The sequence below is a fragment of the Lagopus muta genome, chromosome 20 (genome assembly GCF_023343835.1).
Source record: "Lagopus muta isolate bLagMut1 chromosome 20, bLagMut1 primary, whole genome shotgun sequence".
Taxonomy (NCBI): domain Eukaryota; kingdom Metazoa; phylum Chordata; class Aves; order Galliformes; family Phasianidae; genus Lagopus; species Lagopus muta.
Genome location: NC_064452.1, coordinates 3,845,832 through 3,867,674, shown reverse-complemented (window position 1 = coordinate 3,867,674; position 21,843 = coordinate 3,845,832). Strand labels below are relative to the sequence as shown.

Below are 21,843 nucleotides of genomic sequence, written 5' to 3'. Positions count from 1 at the left end.
TTCTCTCAATTCCCATCTCTTTGTGTAACGTCGAGCATGACTGAATGCTGAATCCAAATGATGGCTATCCCGTATTGGCTTTTTTTTGTATTCAAAAAGAATTGTGTAGTAACCATTTTTACATGTATATCATGTGCAGACCTGGACTATTCCAACAAGTTAATATTTTAATTAAAATAGTTTGCAAAAACTGATTCAGATCAACTGGTCTACATGTGTGTGTCCCTGCGTGTGCCTGGGGGAAGGAGGCTGCCCTAAAAAGCTGAGCCGAAGGGAAAGCAGTGCTGTGCAGCGTGGCCAGAGGGACTCAGGTTGTGCACTGGAGGTGTGTGAGATGCGTGAAGGGCTCAGAAATCCGCTAAAGAGACGCAAACAATTTCTGAATCAGTTTGCAAACTCTGTTTTTAAACTTGAGATCGGTGATTCCGGACGGCGCTTGTTGCAGCCGTGCCCTGACCTTGGCTTGTGGAATACAGTACGTGGTAGGAACTGCTCCAGTACCTCAGTAAAAGCGTTCTGTCACATCTTTTACTCTTGTGTTTAACACTGGGGAAGCTCTGCTCTGTGGACTGCTTTGCAGGTGTTCTTGCAGTATTCTCCGATCAGCAGCTTGGCACCCGAAATCTGTTGCTTGGTGGTTGTTTTCTTTTCCCCTGTGCAAAGAACTGAAGTTCTGATGTAGTTTAGCTCAGAAATGGGAAACAAAACCGAAACGCAAGCAGAGGAGCCAGCGATTTCACCTCTTCATCCAATCTGAAATTGTTTGGTTTTCTTTAATTAAAATCAGTGCGAGGCTCCCAGGGAGGCAGCAGCCCCCTCTCCCATCCATATCGTGTGCTCCGTGCTTCTTCCTGGGGTGCAGAGCTGAAGTGGCCCAGCTCCATTTTGCCTGCACCCCATCCTCCCAGCCCGTGGGCTTCAGAGGGGTTGAAGAGATCTGTGTGGTTTGATAGCAGGCCTCCCACAGACACTCCCTGCAGCCATCCCTTGTCTGGCTCGGGGACAGGCTGGCACCGCTCTGCTCCCCGTGCAGCCCTCGTGCTTTAGAAGAGCGTGCACTGCCCGTGAGCTGCAGCCTGCACTGTGTGCACCACCGTAGGCCCTGGAACGATGCTGTTATGGTCCCCAGGGGAAGGGCTGGGTGCACTGCCAGCTGCCCTGCCCCGCTCACCCTCTTCGTGTGCCATTTCTTGAGAGGCAATAAATTGTATTGTACCACTGTCTACCATTACTCCTTTCAATACGCACATCTCTGGATATATATATATATGGTATCTCCCTTGTATATATTTCTGTACTCTGTGTGTGTGGGTGTGCAGGCACCCACGTCCCGCTGTGCAGTTCTGCCAGGGCACTTCAGTTCTGTGCTGTAGCACTCTGCTCGTGGGCCGTGCGGGGCTCTCCGAGGACGAGGGCACGATGCTGGGTACAGTGCCCTGCTCATCATTGCTTTCGTTTTGCAGGGAGCAGGAGGGCAGGAGAGCTGCTAGCAGTGTGCTGGAAAGCTCCCGGAGGGTACGGGCAAGTCGGAAGGCTGCAGAGAAGAAAACGAGGTGATGTAGTGGTAGGGAAGCACAGAGCTGCTGAGGGGCAGTGAGCAGCGGGTGGCTGTGTGGGCTCAGCTGGGTCCTGTGGGCTCAGCTGGGTCCTAGCAGCATCACCGTGCCTCCAACCTTTGATGCTCCCGAGTTAACGCTGCCACTGGCTCCTAGCACTGCGGTTTGTGGCTAGAGCAGGTCTGTGAAGGGTGGCAAGAGAAGTGATGTTGGATGATTTAACACACGTGTGCGTAGACGTGCGCATGCGTATCGATACAATTTTGGTGCATTCCTTATTCTGCTTAGGCACGTGTGCTTTGTTACTCAAGTCCCGTGAGCAGAGGATGGCCTTGTCCTCCCCTGGGTGCCATGCTGGACGGATGGCCGCCCTCAAGCTGTGAAGCCCTCTTGTGCTGACCTCCTCCTTGGTCCTCTGAGACCCCAACATCTTAGTGAGGCGTCGGGCAGATGGGGTTAAAAATGGTTCATTTGTGCATCGGGTCGCTGCTGTTCAACTGTGTCCCCCACAGCCCCGAGGCCTGGCCAGCTTAGCAGCATGCCAAACACGGGTCTTCATTGTGCTGCTGGAGGGTTCTGAGGCGATTTCCCTCTCTCCCCGTTGGAAGGTCTCTCGCAGGGCTTTAGGAGAGGTCTGGGTCGGGTTGTGCCATCCTTGCCCATGGGCAGCATGCGCAGGGCCGCCGTGGCCGCGCCGCTCTGCTGTGGTTGTGTCAGTTTGCACTTTTATGAGGCCGTTGTGCCGGGGTCTGGGAGAGATTTGTGCTGTGGGGAGCTGGCAGCAGCCAAAAGAAAAAGCCAGCGGAGCCAGCGGTTGTGGCAAATGTCACCTGCTGCAGCAAGGTGGCCCCGGTCCCGTCGCACAGTGGGGAGGAAGGCCTTGTCAGCCGGAGAGGGACTTAGCAAAGCAGGTTTGCGGCCAACAAGCACCTTAACCACTGAGCTGCGGGGCTCTGACCATTGCACTTCACCTGCAGGCTCCTCGGGGCGGGGGGCGGCCCTTGGCTGTGGGAGCGTGGGGCTGCAGCTCTGCGGTGCCCTCGGGGCGCTGTGTCCCAGCACGGCCCCGTCCCTCCCTGCTTGCTTTCCCTGAGTGCGCGCACTGAGCCCGGCCCCGCTGCCCACCCCTGAGTACGGGTACCTCAGAACATGCACAGTTTGAATTTTCACTGACAATTAGTTGAATGATTGTGAGTGGAAAAAAAAAGAAAAAAAGAAAAAAAAAAGACTTTGTAATTATCTGTAAATATGTAGTTAACAAATTGACCTAGTTTCTGTATTTTTTAAGTTTTTTTGTACTAAAATTTATAGAGAACAGTCTGTGCCAGCTAGCAGAAAGCTACTGTAATTGCCAGTCGTAGTGCAGCATGCATCTAATCCCTGAGATTGTCGAGGTGACGCTGTAAGGAATTGTGCTTCTGTATTGCTGGGGGGAGCGGGGCTCAGCCGGGGGTCCCCATGCCCCCCCCCGTGCCATGTGCCACTGTGGGCAGCCCGACGGACGGCAGCGGTGCTGGGGCTGAGCTCGGCGGGTTCCGTTCCTTTGCTGCGGTTTTAATACCGTCTGATGACTTTTTGTTTTCAGCCTTTGTAGAAACGATCCGGTTTTTTTTTTTCCCCCCTTTCTCAGTGCTTTTGTCTTAAGCCCCGGAGCTCATCTAAACCTACTGGAGGAAAAAAAAAAAATAGAAAAAAAAAAAAGAAAAAAAAAAAAGAAAGAAAAGAGAAAAAAAAAGGACAAAAAAAAAAAAAAAAGAAGAATTTCATTTGAGATCATTGCCTGCTTTTAGCGCCAGGATCACGCATTTCTATGGCAACTCTGAGCTCAGCAGAGTTGGGCGAGCAGCACGGCTGCCGATGAGCTGAAGGACGCGGCTCTGCTGCTCGGCGCGGCTCCGGGAGCCCCGCGTGTCCCACAGCCCCATCCTGGAGCACGGCGTGGGCGCCCATCCCGCCCCGCTGTACCGCAGCAGAGGTGAGCCCGGAGCCCAGAGCTGCGCCGAGCATCCCAGGAAGCTGCAGGCAGAAGGGTTTGGGGTGCGGGTGAGGCTGTGCTCGAGGGCCGGGTCCCGGCCGCCCTTGGGCTGTGGGGATGGAGCTTCCGAGGGCCGGGCATCCGTGAAGGAGCAGCGTCCTCGTGTGCGGGTTTGGCGAGCGAACCGCCTGCGTCCTCCCTCCCGTTTCCCTCCTGACCCCTCGCAGCCCTTCTCCTTGCTTGCTTGGAACGGGAGCGTTGTTCCCTGCCTAGAAACAGCCGAAACGTGGGGGGAGGGGGGGTGGGGGGGAGGGCAAGGGAGGGGGGAGGGAGGGAGGGGGACAGCCCTGATGTAAATAATTAACGTGACAAAGTGAAGTGTGTATAACAGAAAGGCGGCGGCCCTTGGGGTGCCCGAGGAGGTCGCTGGGCCGAGCCGCGGGCAGCAGCGTTGGCCGTGAGCAGCCCTTGGTTTTGTGTGCGAGCGGGTAGCGGTGTGTGCTAAGGGTAGGAGATGCTATGTGAGGTGTGTATAGTGTACATTTTTACAAATAGCTTGCTTGTATTGTGAAGATTTTAAAGACAAACTTGAGAATTCTAGCCTAACTATTAACACAAGTTTAACATCAGTTACCCCCACTGGGTTCAGAGCCTCTTGAATGTATATTCCTTTTTGTAACCTAAATGACCTATTCTTCTACCAGTCAGCCAGACATCCTATTTATATTTTTAATTTTATATATATTACTTTCCATTCGTTTCCATTATTTCCAGCATGTTCCTGGGTTTGGTTGGTTGTTTTATTTTTCAGTTCGTTTGGGGTTTTGTTTTGTTTCTCTTTGCACAAGCAATGAACTTTTCACTCCAACCTGGTGTTTTCCAACCCGTTTTCCCCCCTTCCTCTTCTCCACCCCTGTTGTTTTTTCCTTCCACCATCCGTTTGGGTTTTTCTGGGCCGGGATGCAGCGGGGCGGGGAGGAGGGGAACGGCTCATTTTCCATTTGCAGCTCGCTGTGCAAATGCCAGGTCTTTTTTCGCCGGTCGACTTCAAACGCTTCACTTGCTGGTTGCTTTAAAAAAAGAAAACAACAACAACAACAACAACAACAACAAGGTAAACCCTTATCAGTGCGAGGAGAGCGGGGTGGGAGCAGGGAAGCGCACACCTGTAGGGACACGGCTGGAGCTGCGGGGCCGTGGCCGCTTCCCCAACCCCCCTCCTCTCCCGGGACCCCACAGCAGCTCACAGCCCCACAGCCACCCGTGTGGGGTTCCCTCCTGGTCCAGCAGAGCCCGGCCTTGGTGGCTTTGTGCTGCAGGTAGACAACACGCATCTCTGCTGTTTTGCTATGAACACTGGTGTGAGGTTTCCAGGCCCTCGCCCACGGCGGTGGGCTGCCAAGGATCCAAATGGGAACCCGACTCCTGCCTGCCTCCATGGCTGGGAGCAGCGGCTGGTCTGAGTGAACCTCCAGGTGTGCGTTTTCCTTCTTGTAGAAAATGCCACGAGCACTAACTGGTAAGGCTTAATGTACAGTATATTGTCAGTATTCTGGTATTCTTCTGGTTCAACATACATTATAGCTCATATATAACCTGTATTAATTGTATAGATTGTGCATTTAAAGCTGTTACTGAGTTGTCAGAAAAATAAGAGAAGAGAAAAAGAAAAAAAATAAGGTCATATGTAATATTTTGTTTGTAAGTATCCTTTGTATCATAGCAAAGGAAATGTTAAAAAAAAAAAAAAATCAACTGTAATAAAGTAATTTTAGTACACGGAGTGTCTGCCTGCGTCCCTGGTGGGGCTGGAGGGTGGGGGTCCCACCGCCGTGCCTCTTTCTGGGGCTGGGGTCCCTCCCCTTGCACTGCTGCGGGGTCCCTGCAGCATCCTGCAACCAGCCCGGCTGCCATGGCGACGGGAGGCGGCCCAGCTTTGCTCCGTTGCCTTGACAGCAGCACTCGCAACGGGGATTGGGAAACCGGGGCAGGATGGAGGCGCTCCCGTCCCCGTTGTATCCGCCCTCCGAAGCCCCCGCCCCGCATTACGGAGCGCTGCTCGCAGGGACCCCCTGCAATGTCACAGCAGGGGGAGCACGGGGCGATGTTTCCTAATGGAGGACACAGCCCAGCAGGGATTGCAGCAAGCCCAGCCCCCAGCCTGACATTCATTACCAGCACGTTCTGCTGCTCTCAGCACAGCCAGCCGTCCCCACGCAGCGCTCCAAGTGCAGAGCAGCGCACACTGAGCCTTCCTCTGCCCCATCACCATCCTCCTCCCCCAGGCTGCCAGGTCCACAGCCAGCAGGTCCGGCCCTTGGGGACACGGTGGGAGGGAGCCGGGGGCCGTGCAACGCTCACATCTTTATTGATACAAATGTACAAGGACACATCTTACACGAGGCAGCGCGGCGCGGGGCAGGACGCCCGGGAGGGGAGAAAATGGGGAAGGCCTCCAGGCATCCCCTGTCCAGTGTAATGCTGCGGGCGGCCCTGGGGGAGCGCGGCCGCGGGGAGGGGGGGGGAAAACGTGGCCACCCAGCAGGATGGCACACGCTATGTACAGGATAAGTTAGGAGCGGGCTGGGGCTGCTGTACGGGGGCACCTCCCCAGGGCTGAGCACCAGCTCTGCTGCGACAGCCGCCCGCACTCAGCCCAAACCGGAGGGAGGAGACGGAGAGCAGAGGCCGTGGCTTGGAGCTCACTGCTTCTTCTCGCGGGTGGTGATGGTGACCAGCTGCTTGGCCGCCTTGGCGATGTCGTAGGCGCACTGGATGACCTGCTGTGTCAGCAGCTGGTAGTCCACGGCTGCGCCCGGCTCCGGCGGCACGGTTTTGCGGCACTCGCTCTGCAGCCGGTAGGCGCTGGCGTTGAGCAGGCGCAGGGAGCTCCGCACCGTCTCCAGCGCCGGTTTCTGCACGGGGACAGCATTAAAGGCATGGACTCGGGGCGATGGGAGCCCAGCGGGGTCACTCCCCCATCCCTACCTTGGGGAAGAGCGACGCCATCTCCGTCACTGCCGAGTGGATCTTCTCTGAGCACGGCACGAAGCTGCAGGCAAACAGGGCTGAGCGATGCAGGGCACGACGCCGCCCAGCCCCACGCTCACATCACAGCCCTACCTGTCGTGCTTGGACTCCTGCGCAGCCCTCAGCAGCTCCTGGATGTTTTTGGTGACCTGCTCGGTTTTCAGGATGACGTCCTCTGTGCTGGGCAGCCCGGGGTCCAGCTCCCCGTCCAGCGGGTCCAGCTCGTGTGGGAATTCCTCGTCCTTGCTCAGCTCCACAAAGCGCTTCCCCTCCACACTGTGGGGATACACGGGTCAGTGCCAGCTCCAGGTCCCCCACTGGTCCCCATCCCCATCACTCACCCCAGCAGGATCTCGCCTGTCTGTGTATTATCATAGTCGCTGTCGGTGCCGCTGCCGTGCCGGTCCAGTTTGCTCTGTGGGGCAGAGCTGCAGCATTACACCCTGCCCGGCCCCATATCCATACAGGGATAAGGGATAAGGTCCCTCCACCCCGCTCTGACTCCCCCCGGTACATCACCATGTGCCGGGCACCGTCAGGAGGGCAGGAGAGCAGTGGGGAGGACGGGGGAAAGGGCATGGAGGAGACCGACGGACCTTTCCGCATCTGGAGGGGGAAGAAAGGGGGGAAAAGGGAGCTGAGTGGGGGGCAGGGCAGGGCGCGGAGCCGAGCCCGGTGGCACGCAGGGGAGGACGAGCACAGGGGACACCACCACCCTGCATGCAGGGAAGTCCCGCGGCCGCCGGCCCCACTGTGGGTTCCCCGGCACTGCAGGGGTGGGGAACATCCCAGGAGCTCAGGAGGCCAACAGCCCCCCCCGTGCCATGCAGGAGCCGCCCCCGCTGCGGCCCCCTTACCCGGTACACGCTGGCCGGGATGTGCATGGAGTACAGAGCTTCATCCTCCACCTCCTGCGACACACAAAAGGATAAAGCCCCGCCACCCCCACCTCGGCATCACCTGCAGCTGCCCCGAGACCCCTCCCCAAAATAACCCATCCCAACGTAGCCCACCCCAAAGCCCACCCCATACTCACGCCGCCTCCAAAGGGCTGCAGCCGGGTCACCAGCTCCTCCACTGGCTGCCCAAAGGGTTTCAGCACCGAGCCCGGCTCGTACATGGAGAAGGCCTGGCGGTCCCGGCGGTGCAGGGGGGCCGTGCCAGGGGGGTGCCCGTGCTCAGGGCGCTCACTGGGGGCTGGGGTGGGGTGCGGGGGCACCGCCTGCTGCCGGATCTGCGTGTTCTCTGATTGCAGCTTGTGGATCTGCGGCGGGAGAGAGAGCAGTAAGCAGGGGTGGGAAGGGAATAGGGAACAAGGGAAAATGGGGTGCCTAGAAGGGGGTGGGGGGGTCCGGCACACACACCTCACGCTGCAGCCGGCGCAGCTCATCGCTCAGGCTGTTGTTCACCTTCATCAGCTGCTGCACTTTGGCCTCGGAGGCGGCCAGGGCTTTCTTCACCTCCAGGTACTCCTGCAGTGTGATGGGGCCGTCTGACAGGTCGGAGGAGTCCATGCTCTGTGAAGGGAGAGGGGCTCAGTACCAGGAGCTGGGAGCTGCAGGGTGGATCTGGGTGTTGGGGAGGGGGCTGCGGCCCACCCGCGCGCGGTTGTTGCGGGACGCGTTGCGCAGCAGCTCCTGGTCTGTGTCCTCGTCGGAGGCGACGCTGTCGTAGTCGTGCTGGTCGTCCAGGTCGCTCTGGCTCCTCAGTGAATAGTCGAGGGCCTCTGCAGGGCCAGGAGGCTCAGCTGGGGGTGTGGGGTGTTCCCACCCTCCCCTACTTTCACCCCAGCTGCCCCCATCCTCACCCGTGGGGCTGAGCGGGCTCTTGCCCTGCTGCCGGCGCTTGGCTTCCCCCAGAATATCAATGAGCAGAGTGGCAAACTCCCGGGCGTTGAACCTGGCCAACTTCTGCCGGCCCTGGGATGGCAGGGGAGATAAAAGCAATGAGGGGGGGGGTCCGAGTGTGAGGAGGGGTCTGTGCAGCACACTGGCCTCACCTGGTTGCGGGTAGCTGAATACTCAGGGTTGACGGGAAGGAAGGGGACGGCACTGCGCTCGGTCACCAATGTGCTGTGGTTCTGCGTCGTCAGCCACACTGCGGGCAGGGGAAATGTCAGGGGGGCACCCACCCCTATGGGTTGGGGTCCTGGAGGTGCCATCCCCCGCCCAGCAGGCTGTGGGGCCGGCAGGACGCAGGCGCGGGCGTGGGGCCAGCGTGCAGAGCTGGGAGCAGAGCCCAGGAGAGCCGAAGGGAATGATCTCCCCCAACCCCTCAGCCTGCCCTGGGGGGGGCCCTCTGCACAGTGCTGACCCCCAGACCCCTTCTGGGTGCCCCTAGCTGAGTGAGGAGTAAAGCACAGCGTGCCCAATCCTACCCACCCGCCACGGAAAAGGGCTGCCCCCCCCTCCACCCAAACCCAAGGACGGGGTGTATCCACAAGGCTCATCCCCACCCCCAGCTGGGGTCCCAGCACCCACCTCCAGCGCCCGGCACCCCGATCTGGCACCGCAGCCCCTCGCTAAAAGAAACGGCCCTCGGCCCCGGCCCGAGGAATGAGGAAGGAGGGGCCTGCGGTGCGGATCGGATCGGGGGGAGTGCCGGGCTCTGCTCCTCCCCGCGCCGGGACGGCCGCCAGCACCCAGCCGGGGGCGGGGGGACGGACACCCAGCAGCCGCCCCCAGCCCCGCTCACCCGCGTCGTTCTCGCGCCGATCCACCTCGTCGTACACGTCCATGGCCAGCTCCTCAAACAGGCGGTTGCTGAGCTGCGGCGGGAGGGGGGAAGCATCAAGCCGGGAGCGGGGGGAGGAACGCAAAGCGCTGAGCCCCCCCACCCCATCACTTCCCGGCCCCGTGCTCACCGCTTGCAGCTTCTTCTTGGCCGCCTTGGCCAGCTCGGACAGGTCCAGGCTGCGGGGTGCATGAGGTGGGGGGACACAAAGTTGGAGTTATTCCTATTCTGCCCCCACTGATGCTCCCCAGATGCGCCCTGCATGCCCCAGGCTCGGGGGCTTGGGCAGACACGGGTCCAGGACGCGGGGTGGCACGGGGAGAGCAAACCCCCCCCCCCCTCCCAGCTGCCCCCCAAAGGGCTGTGCTGAGCACCCAGAGCCCATCCCGGCGGCACGGGGCGATCCCTGGTGTGAGTGCCGAGCAGACAATACCTCTGTGCCATGCACTTGGGGCGCACCCTGCGCTCCGGAGGCAGCAGTGGAGGGAAGAACAGGATAAAGGAGGATGTTAAACCGTGCACGTAGCCCCCCCCCGGTACACAGACACACACACACAGACACTCCAGGTGATGTTCCAGCGGTGGTCACAGGCACAGGGTCTCCCCCTTTGGCCCAGCGGGGACACTGGGGGGGGGAAAAGTGACTGCAGACGGCTGCGAGCACGGGGCACTCACCTGTCTGCCATCTGTGGGATGATGTAGTGCCCGTTCTTGTGGTCTGCACAGAGATAAAGGGCGGTGAGAGCGGCCCCCCTGAACCCTCCTAACCCCCCCATACGGTGCGACAGGCACAGCACTCACCCGGCTTCCTGCCGCACAGGTAGAAGGCCAGCCGGTCGGTCAGCTCATACTGGCACTCCACCAGCCGCTCCGCCAGCTCGTGCTGAGCCGCCTGCCTACGAGGCACAGCCGGGGTGCCACCAACTGGGCTGGCCACGTCCCCCCCACCCCAACGCAACCCCTCCGCCACCCCAACGCGCTCACCTGGCGTAGTCGATGGGCGTCCTCCCCATTGACGTCGGGCGCACCGGGGTCAGCGCCGTACACCACCAGCAGCTCTGCCTGCAGGATCTGCCCGGCCTTGGCGGCCACGTGCAGCGGCGTGGTGCCCTTCTCCTGCGGGCACAGGCAGCGTCAGCCTCGTGGTGACAACGCCGCGACCCCCCCCGGCTGTCTGTCCCCCCCCCCCCCAAAGCTCACCGGGTGGAAGAAGTTGGCCTGAGCACCCAGCGAGAGCAGGCGCAGGCACGTCTCCAGGTTGCCTGTCCGCACGCTGGAGTGCAATTGCTGCATGGGAAGAGGCAGCAGTCAGTGCCAGCTGTGCCACTGGCACCGAGGGGGGGTCCCTGTCACGCTGTGCCCCCACCTTGCTGAGGTCCTTGGCGGTGACACCATCATCATCCCGGCATGGCAGCTTGTGCACGAAGGCCAGCATCTGGTACTTGGCGCGGATGAACTCCGACTTGGTGGGGCTGGCAGACACAGGGTGAGGGGGGAGGCATCCAGCACAGCCCCCCCCCCTCCCGCTCGCAGCCCCAACCCCACAGCCCACACTTACTGCACTTTGTCCTGGGGGTTCGCCTTCCTGCGCCCGCTCTGCACCTGCGCCGGGTCCAGCAGCGAGTGCTCCCAGATGGAGTTGGCCCCATTGCTGGCCAAGGTGTGCACCATCTGTGTATGGGGGGGGCACGGTGAGCGGTGGGACAGCCCCTCATACCCCCACATCCTTCCCGGTGCACCCACCTGCAGCAGCGTGGCGGGCCAGGGGCTGTGCCGCAGGTGCTTGACGATGGAGATGTGGCGGCCCAGGCTGCGGTGCACGCTGCAGCACTCGTCGCAGATGAGCACACCACGGTTGATGGAGGCCCAGCCCGGGTCTGCAGGGGGCGTGGGGTGTTATGGGGGGAGTCGGGGGGGGAGGGACCCTCCATCCATCACCCGAAATGGGGTTGGGAGTTGGGGGGGGGGAGGATGGCAGCATCACCGTAGCAACGTAGCGGTTTCCAGGGTGACAGAGAGGGGCTCAGCCCATCGCCAGGGGAAACCCAAAGGGTTCCCTTAGCAACCAAGGGGGGAGGGGGGGGAGCAGGATTTGGCCCCCCCCATCAGAAGGGCTGATAGCAGCAGGGCGACGCCAGCACCATGTAGTACATCCTGAGTTGTTGAGGCCGTGTCCCCCCAGGCCGGGCACTGTGTGTGTCCCCATACAGGTGGGTGCCCTCCCACCCACTCAGCCATCATGGACTCAGGGGCTGTGCCCCCCCCCAGCAGCCCCACGCCCCCTGCCCGGCCCCGCTCGGCCGCACTGGAGCCCTTTGTGTCCCCAGGAGAACAAAGGGACGTTTGAGCACTGCGTTGGCACCGGCCCTGCTCCAGCCATGAGTGGGGGCCCCACTGCTCTTTGGGGGCAGCTCCCCACAGCCAGCACCCCAATGGGTCCGGGCTCCCCAGCACAAACGGAAGGGACGGGGCACAGATGGGGCGTCACCCCCTCTCCACGCAGGGTGCCATGGCCAAACCGTCCTCAGTGTCCCTCTGCCGTAGCAGAGCAATGCCAGCCCCTGCCCAGCCCCAGCGCTGCGCTTCCACCCTCGTTTCTGTAGGGCCCACACAAACACCGCGCCGCCCCACGGGAGGAAGGGCTGCGGCCTGGGGGGAGGGGGTCAGCAGAGGGGCGGCAGCGCCGTCCCTGCACAGCAACCCTTCCCCAATCACCCCGTGCAGCGTTTCCTTCCCACCCCCTCCCCAAAACCCCACTGCTGCCTCACACCGGGCAGCCCCGGCCCCCTGTGTTGGGGGGGCACAGCCAGCAGCGGCCCCACGGCGGTGTCGTTCCCCCCCCCACACATACACACACCCCCCATCCTGGCAGCACCAGCCGGGCAGATGGCAGCGCTTGGCAGCAGCACCGCCGCATCTGCGCCTCCGCACCGCGGCCCACGGGGCGCTGCCGGGAACAGGATGCTGCGTGCCGGGGTGCACCCCATATAACACCCCATGTAACAGCCCATACAGCACCCCACAGCGCCACCCCCTCCTCCTTCAGCGGGAATCGGGGCGGCTGAGAGCACAGCAGCACGGGGATACCCCCAAAAACCCGGAGCACGGGGAACTCCATCATCCCTGTGCCGCGGGGGCGATGCCGGAGATGGTTACCCCGCGCATCCCAACACCGGCTGCTCCCGGCCCCGCGCCGTCGGAAGCGGCCTCTGGACTTTATAACTCATTTCCTCCCATGGCCGCCGGGCGATAAGGGATTGGAAGAAACCGCTTTCCATTTCCCCCGGTAGGAGCCTCGGCGCCGCCCCGCGGGGAGCGTCGGGTACCCCATAGCACAGGGTGAACCACAGCACCGGGTACCCCATAGCGGCGGGTGACCCCGCAGCCCCTGGCACGTGGCCGCCATCCTCCGGGTTCTGAGCAGCTTTCCGGGCTCTCAGCGTTCATTCATCGCCCCCAACGCCGCAGGGATGGATTTTGGGGTCACATTGTGGGGAGGGGGGGAAATGTATAGGGTATGTTATAGAGTTCCTGGGGCGGAGAAGGGATTCCCAGTGCGGGGTGCAAAGGGGAATCCTGGGGGTAAAGTAGGGGGTGCAGAGGGGGCGTGATGAGGAGCACCAAGGGGTGCAACAAGGGATCTGGGGGGGGCACGCGGGGGGGCATATTTAGGGCACGCTGTAGGGTTCCTGGGTGCAGAACAGGGGCAGCAGGGGGGCACAGCGCTGGGTGCCAAGGGGGACCCTTGGGGTAAAGTAGGGGCTACAGAGGGGTGGGTAATGGGGTGCACCGAATGCTGCGGGGGGGACGGGGGGGTTATTTAAGGCACGTCGTGGGATTGTCGTGGGCAAAGAGGGAGTCTGCAGGGGATGCAGCATAGAGTGCGAAGGGGAAGCCGGGGGGCTCCTGAGGGTCTCAGCACGGGGCGCGAAGGGGGAGCGGGGGTCACCGGGACCCCTGTGGCAAATAGGGGGCGCGAGAAGGGGGGCACCGGGGTGCCGCGGGTGCCAAGCTGGGGGCGCAGAGGGGGGCACTGGGGATCCAAAGCAAAGGGGGAGGAGGGCGTCAGCCAGGTGCCGATGCGGGGGGGGGGGAGGGGGCACACGCACAACCGAAGCCGCGAACGGCACCGCGTGGAGGAAGGAGGGGGGGAGGCGAGGGGGGAGGAAACGCCAACGGGAGCCGCGGGGCGGTGCGGGCGCGGCCCTTACCTGCGGCACTGCAGTCCGCGCACACCTCCGCCCGCTGCGCCTTCCGGGACATCCTCAGCGGCGAGGCGGGTCCGGGCCTCTGCGCCAGCGCGGTGCGGGGCGGTGCGGGGCCGGGGAAAGGGGGGGAGTTGGGTTGGGGGAGGGGAGGGAAGGGGGGGGGGGCGGCGGGGCCCGGGGCTGCTTCGCCCTCCCTGCCGCCTGCCCTGCCGGCTGCTCGCAGCCCCGGCGGCTCCGCAGGAAGCGGCTCAGGCCCGGCCCCGGCGGAGGAGGGGCAGCGCCGTCTCCGCCCCGCGAGCACCGAGCGCCGCCGCCCCGCACCGCCCCGCGCAGCGCAGCGCAGCGCACGGCACGCCCTGAGCGCCGCACCGGCTGCTGGAGGGGGAGCTGCGGCCGGGCGGCCCTGAGGGGCGGCTCGGGGTTCGTCCTGGTCGGCTCCCCGTCCTGGTCCTGGTTCTCATCCCGGCTCTGATCGTCCTCTGGTTCTGGTCCCGGTTCTGGTCCTGATCCCGTGTGTCTCCTTGTTCTCGTCCCCGTCCTGGTTCTGTTCCCTGCTTCTAATTCTGGTCCTGGTTTTGGGTATCCCCTGCTCCTGGTCTTGGTCCTGGGTTAGTCTTGGACCTTGTCCTGGTCCTGATCTCGTCCCGGACATCCTCTGGTTCTTGTCAGATAGTGACCCTGATCCTGGACATCCTCTGGGCCTGGTTCCGACTCACAATTTGATCCTGATTCTGCTTCTGGGCTGGTCTCGCTCTGGCACATCCACTGGTGCTGCTTTTAGCTTTGGTCCACGTCCTGCTCTCGGTTCTGACCCAGCCCATGTCCCAGTTGTGGTTCCAGGCACCCCCCGGTCCTGCCCCAGCCCCATTCCCAGCCCAGCACCCCGTCCTGCTCCCACTCGCACCCCTTTTCCCCCCCAGGCCCCAGTCACCTCAAATCCTGACCCCAGTGCCACTCGCACCCCCATCCCCACAATGGCTGAACGCAGCACATTGGGGGGGGGGGGGGGGTGTATCTCTGGGGCCTTGGGTGAATGGGGTCGGGGGGCACTCCCTGCCCTGGGGACCCCCATCAGCACTGCCGTGTCACGCTGCCACCCGCACGGCGCTGACCTCACTGCTGCATGGCCGTGACGTCATGGGGCAGCGGGACCCAGGGTGGGCTGGGGGGGGAACGGCCACAGCCCTCCATCAGGGCAGGGAAGGAACGGGGTGACCCTGCAGGAACACCATAAGGGCGCGGGGGGGGGACCGGGGGGGGCAGCCGTGGGTCCCAACCTCGCATTGTTCTCGGGCGGCTGCCGGAAAACACGAGCGGAGGGACGAGGACGGAAAGGGAAACGGGGCCGGGGGGGGGTCGGCACCCCCCTGGGCTCATCGCGGGGGTCGCGCCGCGTGCTGAGCGCCCGTGGGTGGGGAGAGCCGCGTTGGGGGGAAGGAAGGGACGATCAGAATTCGGGTTGTGCCTTCGGGCACTACGGAGCCGTCCCTGTGCAGCCCCACACACGGGGGGGGCATAGAGCCGGCGGGGGGGTGCGGGGAGGAAAAGGAGGAGGAGGAGGAAGGGGCGACGCCGCGCGCGGTGACTACAAGTCCCATGAGGCCGGGCGGCGAGGGGGGGGGGATGCGGGGGGAGCACCGTCCGGGCGGCTCCCACAAACCCCCCCCCGACCCCCCCCGCCCCGCACCGCCCCGCACCGCTCCGCGCCCCGTTCCGCCCCGCCCCGCGCCCCGCTCCGCCCCGCGCCCCGCTCCGCCGCTCCAGCATGCACGGAGGATGCTCGCGTCTTGCTCGGGCAGGAAGGGGCCGGAGGGCAGATACCCGCTGCATTACCTCGTCTGGCACAACCGAGCCCGGGAGCTGGACCGAGAGCTCAGCGCCAAGCAGGTGGGGCGGCGGTGCGGGGCGGTGCGGGGCGTTCGGTTCGAGCTGATGCAACGCTGGGCTGCGGCCGGGGCTGGAGCTGAGGAAAGGGATGAGGATGGGGTCCTCCTGCCGCGGTGATGCTGATGGGGGTTGGGGTCCCTTCGTGCCTCCCCAGCGCTGTGACAGCAGCCACCGGAGCAGCAGAGATCCCCCCCATCCCGAATCCCCCCGCTCCCAACCCCCCACATCCCTCCCCACGTGTCCCCCGCTCCCTCCTAGGCCTCTGTGCTTCCTCCCCCCCCCCCCCCCCTACCAGCTTCTCCTTCTCCCTCCCCAAAGGTGGGGTGCAGCCAATGCAGCCCCCCCAGCTGCCCACCCTCGGAGGTAGGGGAGGGGCTCTCAAGGCCCTGCTCTGCTGGAGCGCAGCTCCCAGCCCCAGGCAGCCAGGAGGTTCTCTGCAGGGTGGGGGCACCCTCCCTGTGTGCTCCCCCCGCTCCCAGCCTCCATCTCCCCATTGGCGTTGCAATTCAGGTAATTAAAACCCAACCCTGAAGACGCAGGAAACCGCAGGCGCTGGAGGAGGCCATGCCTTCCTCCCCCCCCCCCCCCAACAGCCACAGTCACTGCCACCTGCCTCCCCAGCACCTGGGGTGCTGCAGGCCCACCAGGGTGGGTGGGCAGGGGTCTCCTCGTGCTACGATGCTGCCATTGGGATGCAGGGATGCTCTCACCACACCCGTTTCCATTGTGGGGCCATCTGGGGGGGGGGGGGGCTGCCTGTCTGCCGGTATTACCCCCCCTGCCCCATCACCACTGTGTTTATACCTGTGGTCATCTGGGGTCATTTTTCCCCATTGCAGTGCAGCTCAAAGCTGAGTGTGAGATGCTGCTGGCCGGGGGGGTGCTCTAAGTGAACCCCCTGCTCAATGGGGATCTTCTTCTGGCCCCCTTACCTCCCTCTGTGTCCCTATTGTCAGAGCGAGAGCAATGCTGACCCTGTGAGCAGGCCGGGTACATGGGAGGGGATATGGGTGCTGCAGGCCTGACCCCAGGTTTAGAGGGGATTTGGGGGAAGAAGGGGATGCAGCCTGGTCTGAGCCCCCCACCTGCACCCAGGGGCATCCAGGGACACAGTGCAGCCCTCTGCATATCAGAGCATCCCTGGGCTGAAAAGGCAATGCTGGGGGCTGCTGTCCTCTGCCTGGGGGCCCCTGTAGGGGCAGCAGCACCACATGTGGCCCCTCTGGAACGTGTGGGCCTATAGGGCTGGCAGCCCACAAAGGGCCACGTGTGGGTTATGCTGAATGTCACCGCCAGGCGCCAGGCCATGCTTGGCTCCGCCTTGGGGGGGCAAAAGGCGGTGGGGACAGCGTGAGGATGTGGCTGAGATGGAGCCCATTGTGCCCCATTGTGCCCCACTGCCTGCCCCATTCCACACCGCGGGGACCCCACTGCCCCCAGGGCTATGCAGGGACAGCAGCACATGGCACTGCCACCCTGCAAAGCCACGCGTCCCCTGCTGCCATAGGAGCTGGACTCTGTGCCTGTGCTGGAGTCTCCAACACTGGGGGACGGCCTGTGGGGCTGAGGGACAATGGGTGATCATGCTGCAGCCCCACACGGCACTGTCACTGCCCCAAACGTGTGCCAGGACAGACAGCTGTGCCCCCCCCTGGGCTCAGAGCTGATGGCAAAAATTGGGTCATGCCATGTCCCGTGGGGTTGGCTCTGATGTTGTGTCCCCAAATCGGTGGCCCCGGTCCCCCCCACGGCACTGGGTCAGGGATGCAGCTGGGGAACCCCACAGAGCCTGCAGCACCCGTCCCCCAGCTGGGGGGCAATCACTTTAATTAGAGTCTTTTCATTAGTGCAATTAAGAAGCAGCAGTCGCCTGGAGAGTGTTGGAGCAGCATGCAGGCTCCTGGGGAGCTGCGGGGCTGTTAAAGGGAACCTGGGGGTCCTCAGTACCCAGTGACCCCTGGGGATGCAGCCATGGGGACACCCAGCGCTGGGGACATCCCAGGTGGTCGCTGCCCTGTGGGTGCAATGCTGCATGGGGTGCTGGCTGCATCGCCGCCTCGGGGACAGCCGGGGCCGTGTGTGTGTGTGGGGTGGGGGGGGGGGGAGAAAGAGGGGGGGGGGAGAAGGAGGGGGGATTCCTGGTGCCTGGCCCCCTGCCAACCCCCAGGCTTGGCACAAACAGCCCCAGCGCGGCTCCCCGGAGCCGGGGATGCTCACAGCAGCCGCTCCGCTCACGCAGCACTGCCCGCCCCCGGCTGCTGATCCGCGGGGAACACGTGCGCCCGCGTCGCCCCGCCGTGCCGCGGTGGGGGCTGCCGGCAGCTGCTGCCTGGCAACTGGGCCACGGCTCCCCCCAGAGCCACAGAGGTGGGGGCTTTCCCCCCGGCTTGCGGCTGTGTCGGATGGAGATGCGGCTGTGGGAGGGTGTGGGAAGGGAGTCGTAGACAGCCCGCCCTTCCCTGAGCTCCAATCCCCCCCACCAGGCCGACATCGAGCAGCTGGACCCCCGAGGACGCACCCCGCTGCACCTGGCCACCACGCTGGGCCACCTGGAGTGCGCCCGGGTGCTGCTGAAGCATGGAGCTGATGTGGGCAAAGAGAACCGCAGCGGCTGGACAGGTGAGCGGGGCCTCCGATGTGGACAGCCTGGTGGTCCCCAAGGGGAGCACGTGTCGCACTGTGCCATGCTGCACCGCGCCGTGCTGCGTCCCGCTGTGCCATCCCATGCTGTGCTGCACCACGTCGTGTTGCGCCGCCTTGTGCCATTCCACGCCACGTATTGAACCACGCCGTGCCGTGCTGTGCCCCACTGTGCCGCGCCGTGCCGCTCTGCACTGTGCTGCACCGTGCTGTGCCACCTGCAGTGCTACAGGAGGCCGTGAGCACCCGTGACCTCGAGTTGGTGCAGCTGGTCCTGCGCTACCGTGACTACCAGAGAGCCATCAAGCGCCTGGCCGGGATCCCCATCCTGCTGGAGAAGCTGCGCAAGGTACCCGGGGCTGGGGGAGCCCTCGGGGTTGGGGGCATCACTGCTGGGCCCCTGCCCACTCCACCGCTCTTGGCAGGCCCAGGACTTTTATGTGGAGATGAAGTGGGAGTTCACCAGCTGGGGTAAGCTCGGGCAGAGTGGGAGCTTCCCAGTGTGCTTGCAGCCCACTGGGAGGCTCAGGGTGGCCCCATCCCTGGCTGGGCTATCGCCGTCTTCCCCCAGTGCCACTGGTGTCCAAGATCTGCCCCAGTGACACGTACAAGGTGTGGAAGAGCGGCCAGAACTTGCGGGTGGACACCACGCTGCTGGGCTTTGACCATATGACCTGGCAGCGGGGCAACCGCAGCTTTGTCTTCAGGGGACAAGGTGAGGAGGGGGCTGGGGGATGCTGTGGAGGATCACAGCTGTCGCTGTGTTGAACACCCCCTCCCCACAGACACCAGCGCAGTGGTGATGGAGATTGACCATGACCGGCGAGTGGTCTACTCGGAGACACTGGCCCTGGCCGGCCACGACCAGGAGGTGCTGCTGGCTGCTGTGCAGCCCACGGAGGAGCAGGTGATGGGTCGGCTCACAGCCCCCGTCGTCACCACCCAGCTTGATACCAAGAACATCGCCTTTGAAAGGTGGGCAGGGACATTGCTGGTCAACCCTTTGCTCACATATCTGGCTACCCAAGTGGGAACATCCCAACCCATCCCAACCCAACCCATCCCATCCCAACCCATCCCATCCCAACCCATCCACCCCAACCCATCCCAGCCCATCCCATCCCAACCCATCCCATCCCATCTCAACCCAACCCAACTCATTCTAACTGAACTCAATAAATCCCATCCCATTTCACTCCAAGCATCCGAACCCAACCCAACCAATCCCATCCTCTCCTACCTCATTCCATTCCATTCCAATCATCTCATCCCAAATCATCCCAGCCATTCCCACCCAACCCATCCCAACCATCTCATCCCAACCCATCCCATCCCTCCCTGACAGCATCCCGTGTCGCCCCCAGGAACAAATCTGGGATTCTGGGTTGGAGAAGCGAGAAGACAGAGATGGTGAATGGGTATGAGGCCAAGGTGAGGGGCAGGGGGCTGAGCTGCAATGGGCACAGCTGTTTTTTGGGGAACCTTTGACATTCTCCCTGCTTGGACAGGTCTATGGCGCGTCCAACGTGGAGCTGATCACACGGACGCGGACGGAGCACCTCTCAGACCAGCACAAGGGCAAGAGCAAAGGTAGCGCGTGGGGTGGTGGTGGGCACAGGGCTGCAGTGCTCGGCCTCACGCCCCGTCTTGCAGGCAGTAAGACCCCACTACAGTCCTTCCTGGGCATCGCTGAGCAGCACGTGGGGCCCAACAATGGGGTGAGTGTGCTAGGGGGTCCCCATGGCTGTGCCACCCCCAACAGCTGTGCCACCATCACTGCACCATGCTGTTCCCACAGACGCTGATCACGCAGACGCTGAGCCACACCAACCCCACCGCCATCACCCCTGAGGAGTACTTCAACCCCAACTTCGAGCTGGGCAACAGGGACATGGGACGGCCCATGGAGCTCACCACCAAGACGCAGAAGTGAGGGGGGCGAGCAGGGAGGGAAGAGGGGACCCCAACGACACCGTGCTGCCATGGCGGGGCTCCCGGGGCCCCCATCCTGGCGCCTGTCCCCTCCACTGCAGGTTCAAGGCGAAGCTGTGGCTGTGCGAGGACCACCCGCTGTCCCTCTGTGAGCAGGTGGCCCCCATCATCGACCTGATGGCCATCAGCAACGCGCTCTTCGCCAAGCTGCGTGACTTCATCACTCTGCGCCTCCCGCCCGGCTTCCCTGTCAAGATTGGTATGGGGGACGGCACGGGGAGGGGGCCTTTACCAGTCTGATGGGGCACACAGCCAGCTTCCCTCCTCGCTCTTTGTTTCGTTATTCTTTTGTTTTTAATACGGGCAGAAATCCCCATCTTCCACATCCTCAATGCCCGCATCACCTTTGGGAACCTCAATGGGTGCGATGAGCCCGTCAGCTCCCTGCGCAACAGCCCCAGCAGTGAGGCCCCCTCGCCCAGCAGCGATTCCTCCAGTGTCAGCAGCTCCAGCTCCCTGAGTACATGGGGGGGCGAGGGCATGCGGTGGGTGGGGGGCACAGGGGCGTTGGTTGCCCAGCCACACTTGTCTCCCTGCAGCGTCCTGCCGGGCGTGTGAGATGGACCCGGCGCTCTTTGAGGTGCCACGGGGGTACAGCGTGGTGGGCACCCACCAGGATGCTCTGCGGGAGGATGAGGACGATTTGCTGCAGTTTGCCATCCAGCAGAGCCTGCTGGAAGCAGGCAGCGAGTACGACCAGGTGGGCGCTGTGGGGAGAGCCCCCTCCTCATCCTCCTCAGCCAGCATGTTTCTCATCCAACAGTCTCAGCCGTCTCATCTTCCTTGGCCTCATCCAACGTTATCCTTCTCATCCAGCGTCTTCAGTCTCATTCCCCTCATCCAACATTTTTCTCATCCAATACCCTTGTCCTCCTCATTTTCATCCTCCTCATCCAACATCCTTCTCATCATTCTGAGCATCCTCCTTCTCCTCCTAAATCCTCTTTCTCCTCATCCAGCTTTTCTCCTTATCCTCATCCAACATCTTGGTCCTCCTCAATGTCATCCAACATCTTCATCTTCCTCAACGTCATCCAATGTTGTTCTCACCCAACACCCTCATCTTTTTCATCTTCATCCTTCTCATCCTCTTCCAACCTCTTCATCCCTCCCCCTAGTCACTAGGATCCCATGAGGAACATCCCATCCCACCATCCATGCTTGCTCCGTTTCCCTACGGGCCACACTGGAGCCAAATTTCACCCCCCTCTCTGACCCCTTCTCTCCTCCCTTTCCTCCAGGTCACCATTTGGGAAGCACTGACCAACAGCAAGCCAGGCACCCACCCCATGTCGCACGAGGGACGCCGGGGAGACAGGTTGGTAAGGTCCGGGGGTGTGGGAGCGGGTCCCATCCCCTTGGGTCCCTCTGGGGCACCGGGCTGAGGTCGGGCCGTGCCTTCCCAGGACTCCCCAGCACACGGCAGCCCCCAGACCCCCCTCCAGCCCGGCGCCGGGGGGCGGCGGGGGGCCCAGCACGCTGTTTCCCAGCTACGCGGAGCAGCTGCGCCTGGCCATGGCGCTGTCGGCGCAGGAGCAGGAGGAGGCCGAGCGGCGGACGCGGCAGGAGGAAGAGGAGCTGCAGCGCATCTTGCAGCTCTCCCTGATGGAGAAGTGACCCCCCGACCACACTGAGCCCCCCCTACACCGACTCGGGGCCTGGGGACGTGTGTATGGGGCACAGAGGGGTGCGTGGGGGGACGGTCCGTGCAGAGGACAAATAGGGGGGCTGCATCAGCCCCGTAGCCGGGGCAGGGGTGAGTGCTGGGGGGCACTGGGGGTGGCAGGGAACAGGGGGTGTATCCTGCATGCTGCCCCCCCTA

The 21,843-nt window shown here is 63.0% G+C and overlaps 2 protein-coding genes across 4 annotated transcripts; one reads left to right on the top strand and one right to left on the bottom strand.

Annotated features, from left to right (window-relative positions):
- Positions 1–5,882: 5,882 nt before the first annotated feature.
- GIT1 (GIT ArfGAP 1) lies at positions 5,883–13,642 on the bottom strand. Its single transcript, XM_048966933.1, is given in 23 exon segments — positions 5,883–6,446; positions 6,520–6,583; positions 6,655–6,837; positions 6,903–6,976; positions 7,081–7,167; positions 7,419–7,472; positions 7,598–7,825; positions 7,926–8,078; positions 8,160–8,287; positions 8,369–8,480; positions 8,561–8,658; positions 9,256–9,328; positions 9,425–9,473; positions 9,728–9,754; positions 9,970–10,012; positions 10,096–10,190; positions 10,279–10,304; positions 10,306–10,410; positions 10,495–10,581; positions 10,661–10,766; positions 10,853–10,965; positions 11,038–11,171; positions 13,506–13,642. Coding segments are annotated over 23 exon segments (2,304 nt in total). The 5' UTR covers positions 13,558–13,642; the 3' UTR covers positions 5,883–6,233.
- Positions 13,643–15,229: 1,587 nt separating this feature from the next.
- Positions 15,230–21,769, top strand: ANKRD13B (ankyrin repeat domain 13B). 3 transcript variants are annotated; one of them, XM_048966943.1, is made up of 15 exons: positions 15,230–15,389; positions 17,873–18,008; positions 18,254–18,378; positions 18,455–18,500; positions 18,601–18,744; positions 18,815–19,004; positions 19,394–19,460; positions 19,538–19,619; positions 19,683–19,747; positions 19,828–19,958; positions 20,063–20,220; positions 20,329–20,481; positions 20,561–20,721; positions 21,263–21,343; positions 21,428–21,769. In XM_048966943.1, exons 1-15 carry the CDS (start codon positions 15,279–15,281, stop codon positions 21,653–21,655), a joined length of 1,878 nt encoding a protein of 625 aa, XP_048822900.1. In that variant the 5' UTR covers positions 15,230–15,278; the 3' UTR covers positions 21,656–21,769. The 3 variants fall into 3 exon arrangements, with proteins under 3 accessions (XP_048822900.1, XP_048822901.1, XP_048822899.1); XM_048966944.1 differs by having other exon boundaries at positions 21,263–21,339; positions 21,428–21,747; XM_048966942.1 differs by having other exon boundaries at positions 19,538–19,747.
- Positions 21,770–21,843: the final 74 nt, after the last annotated feature.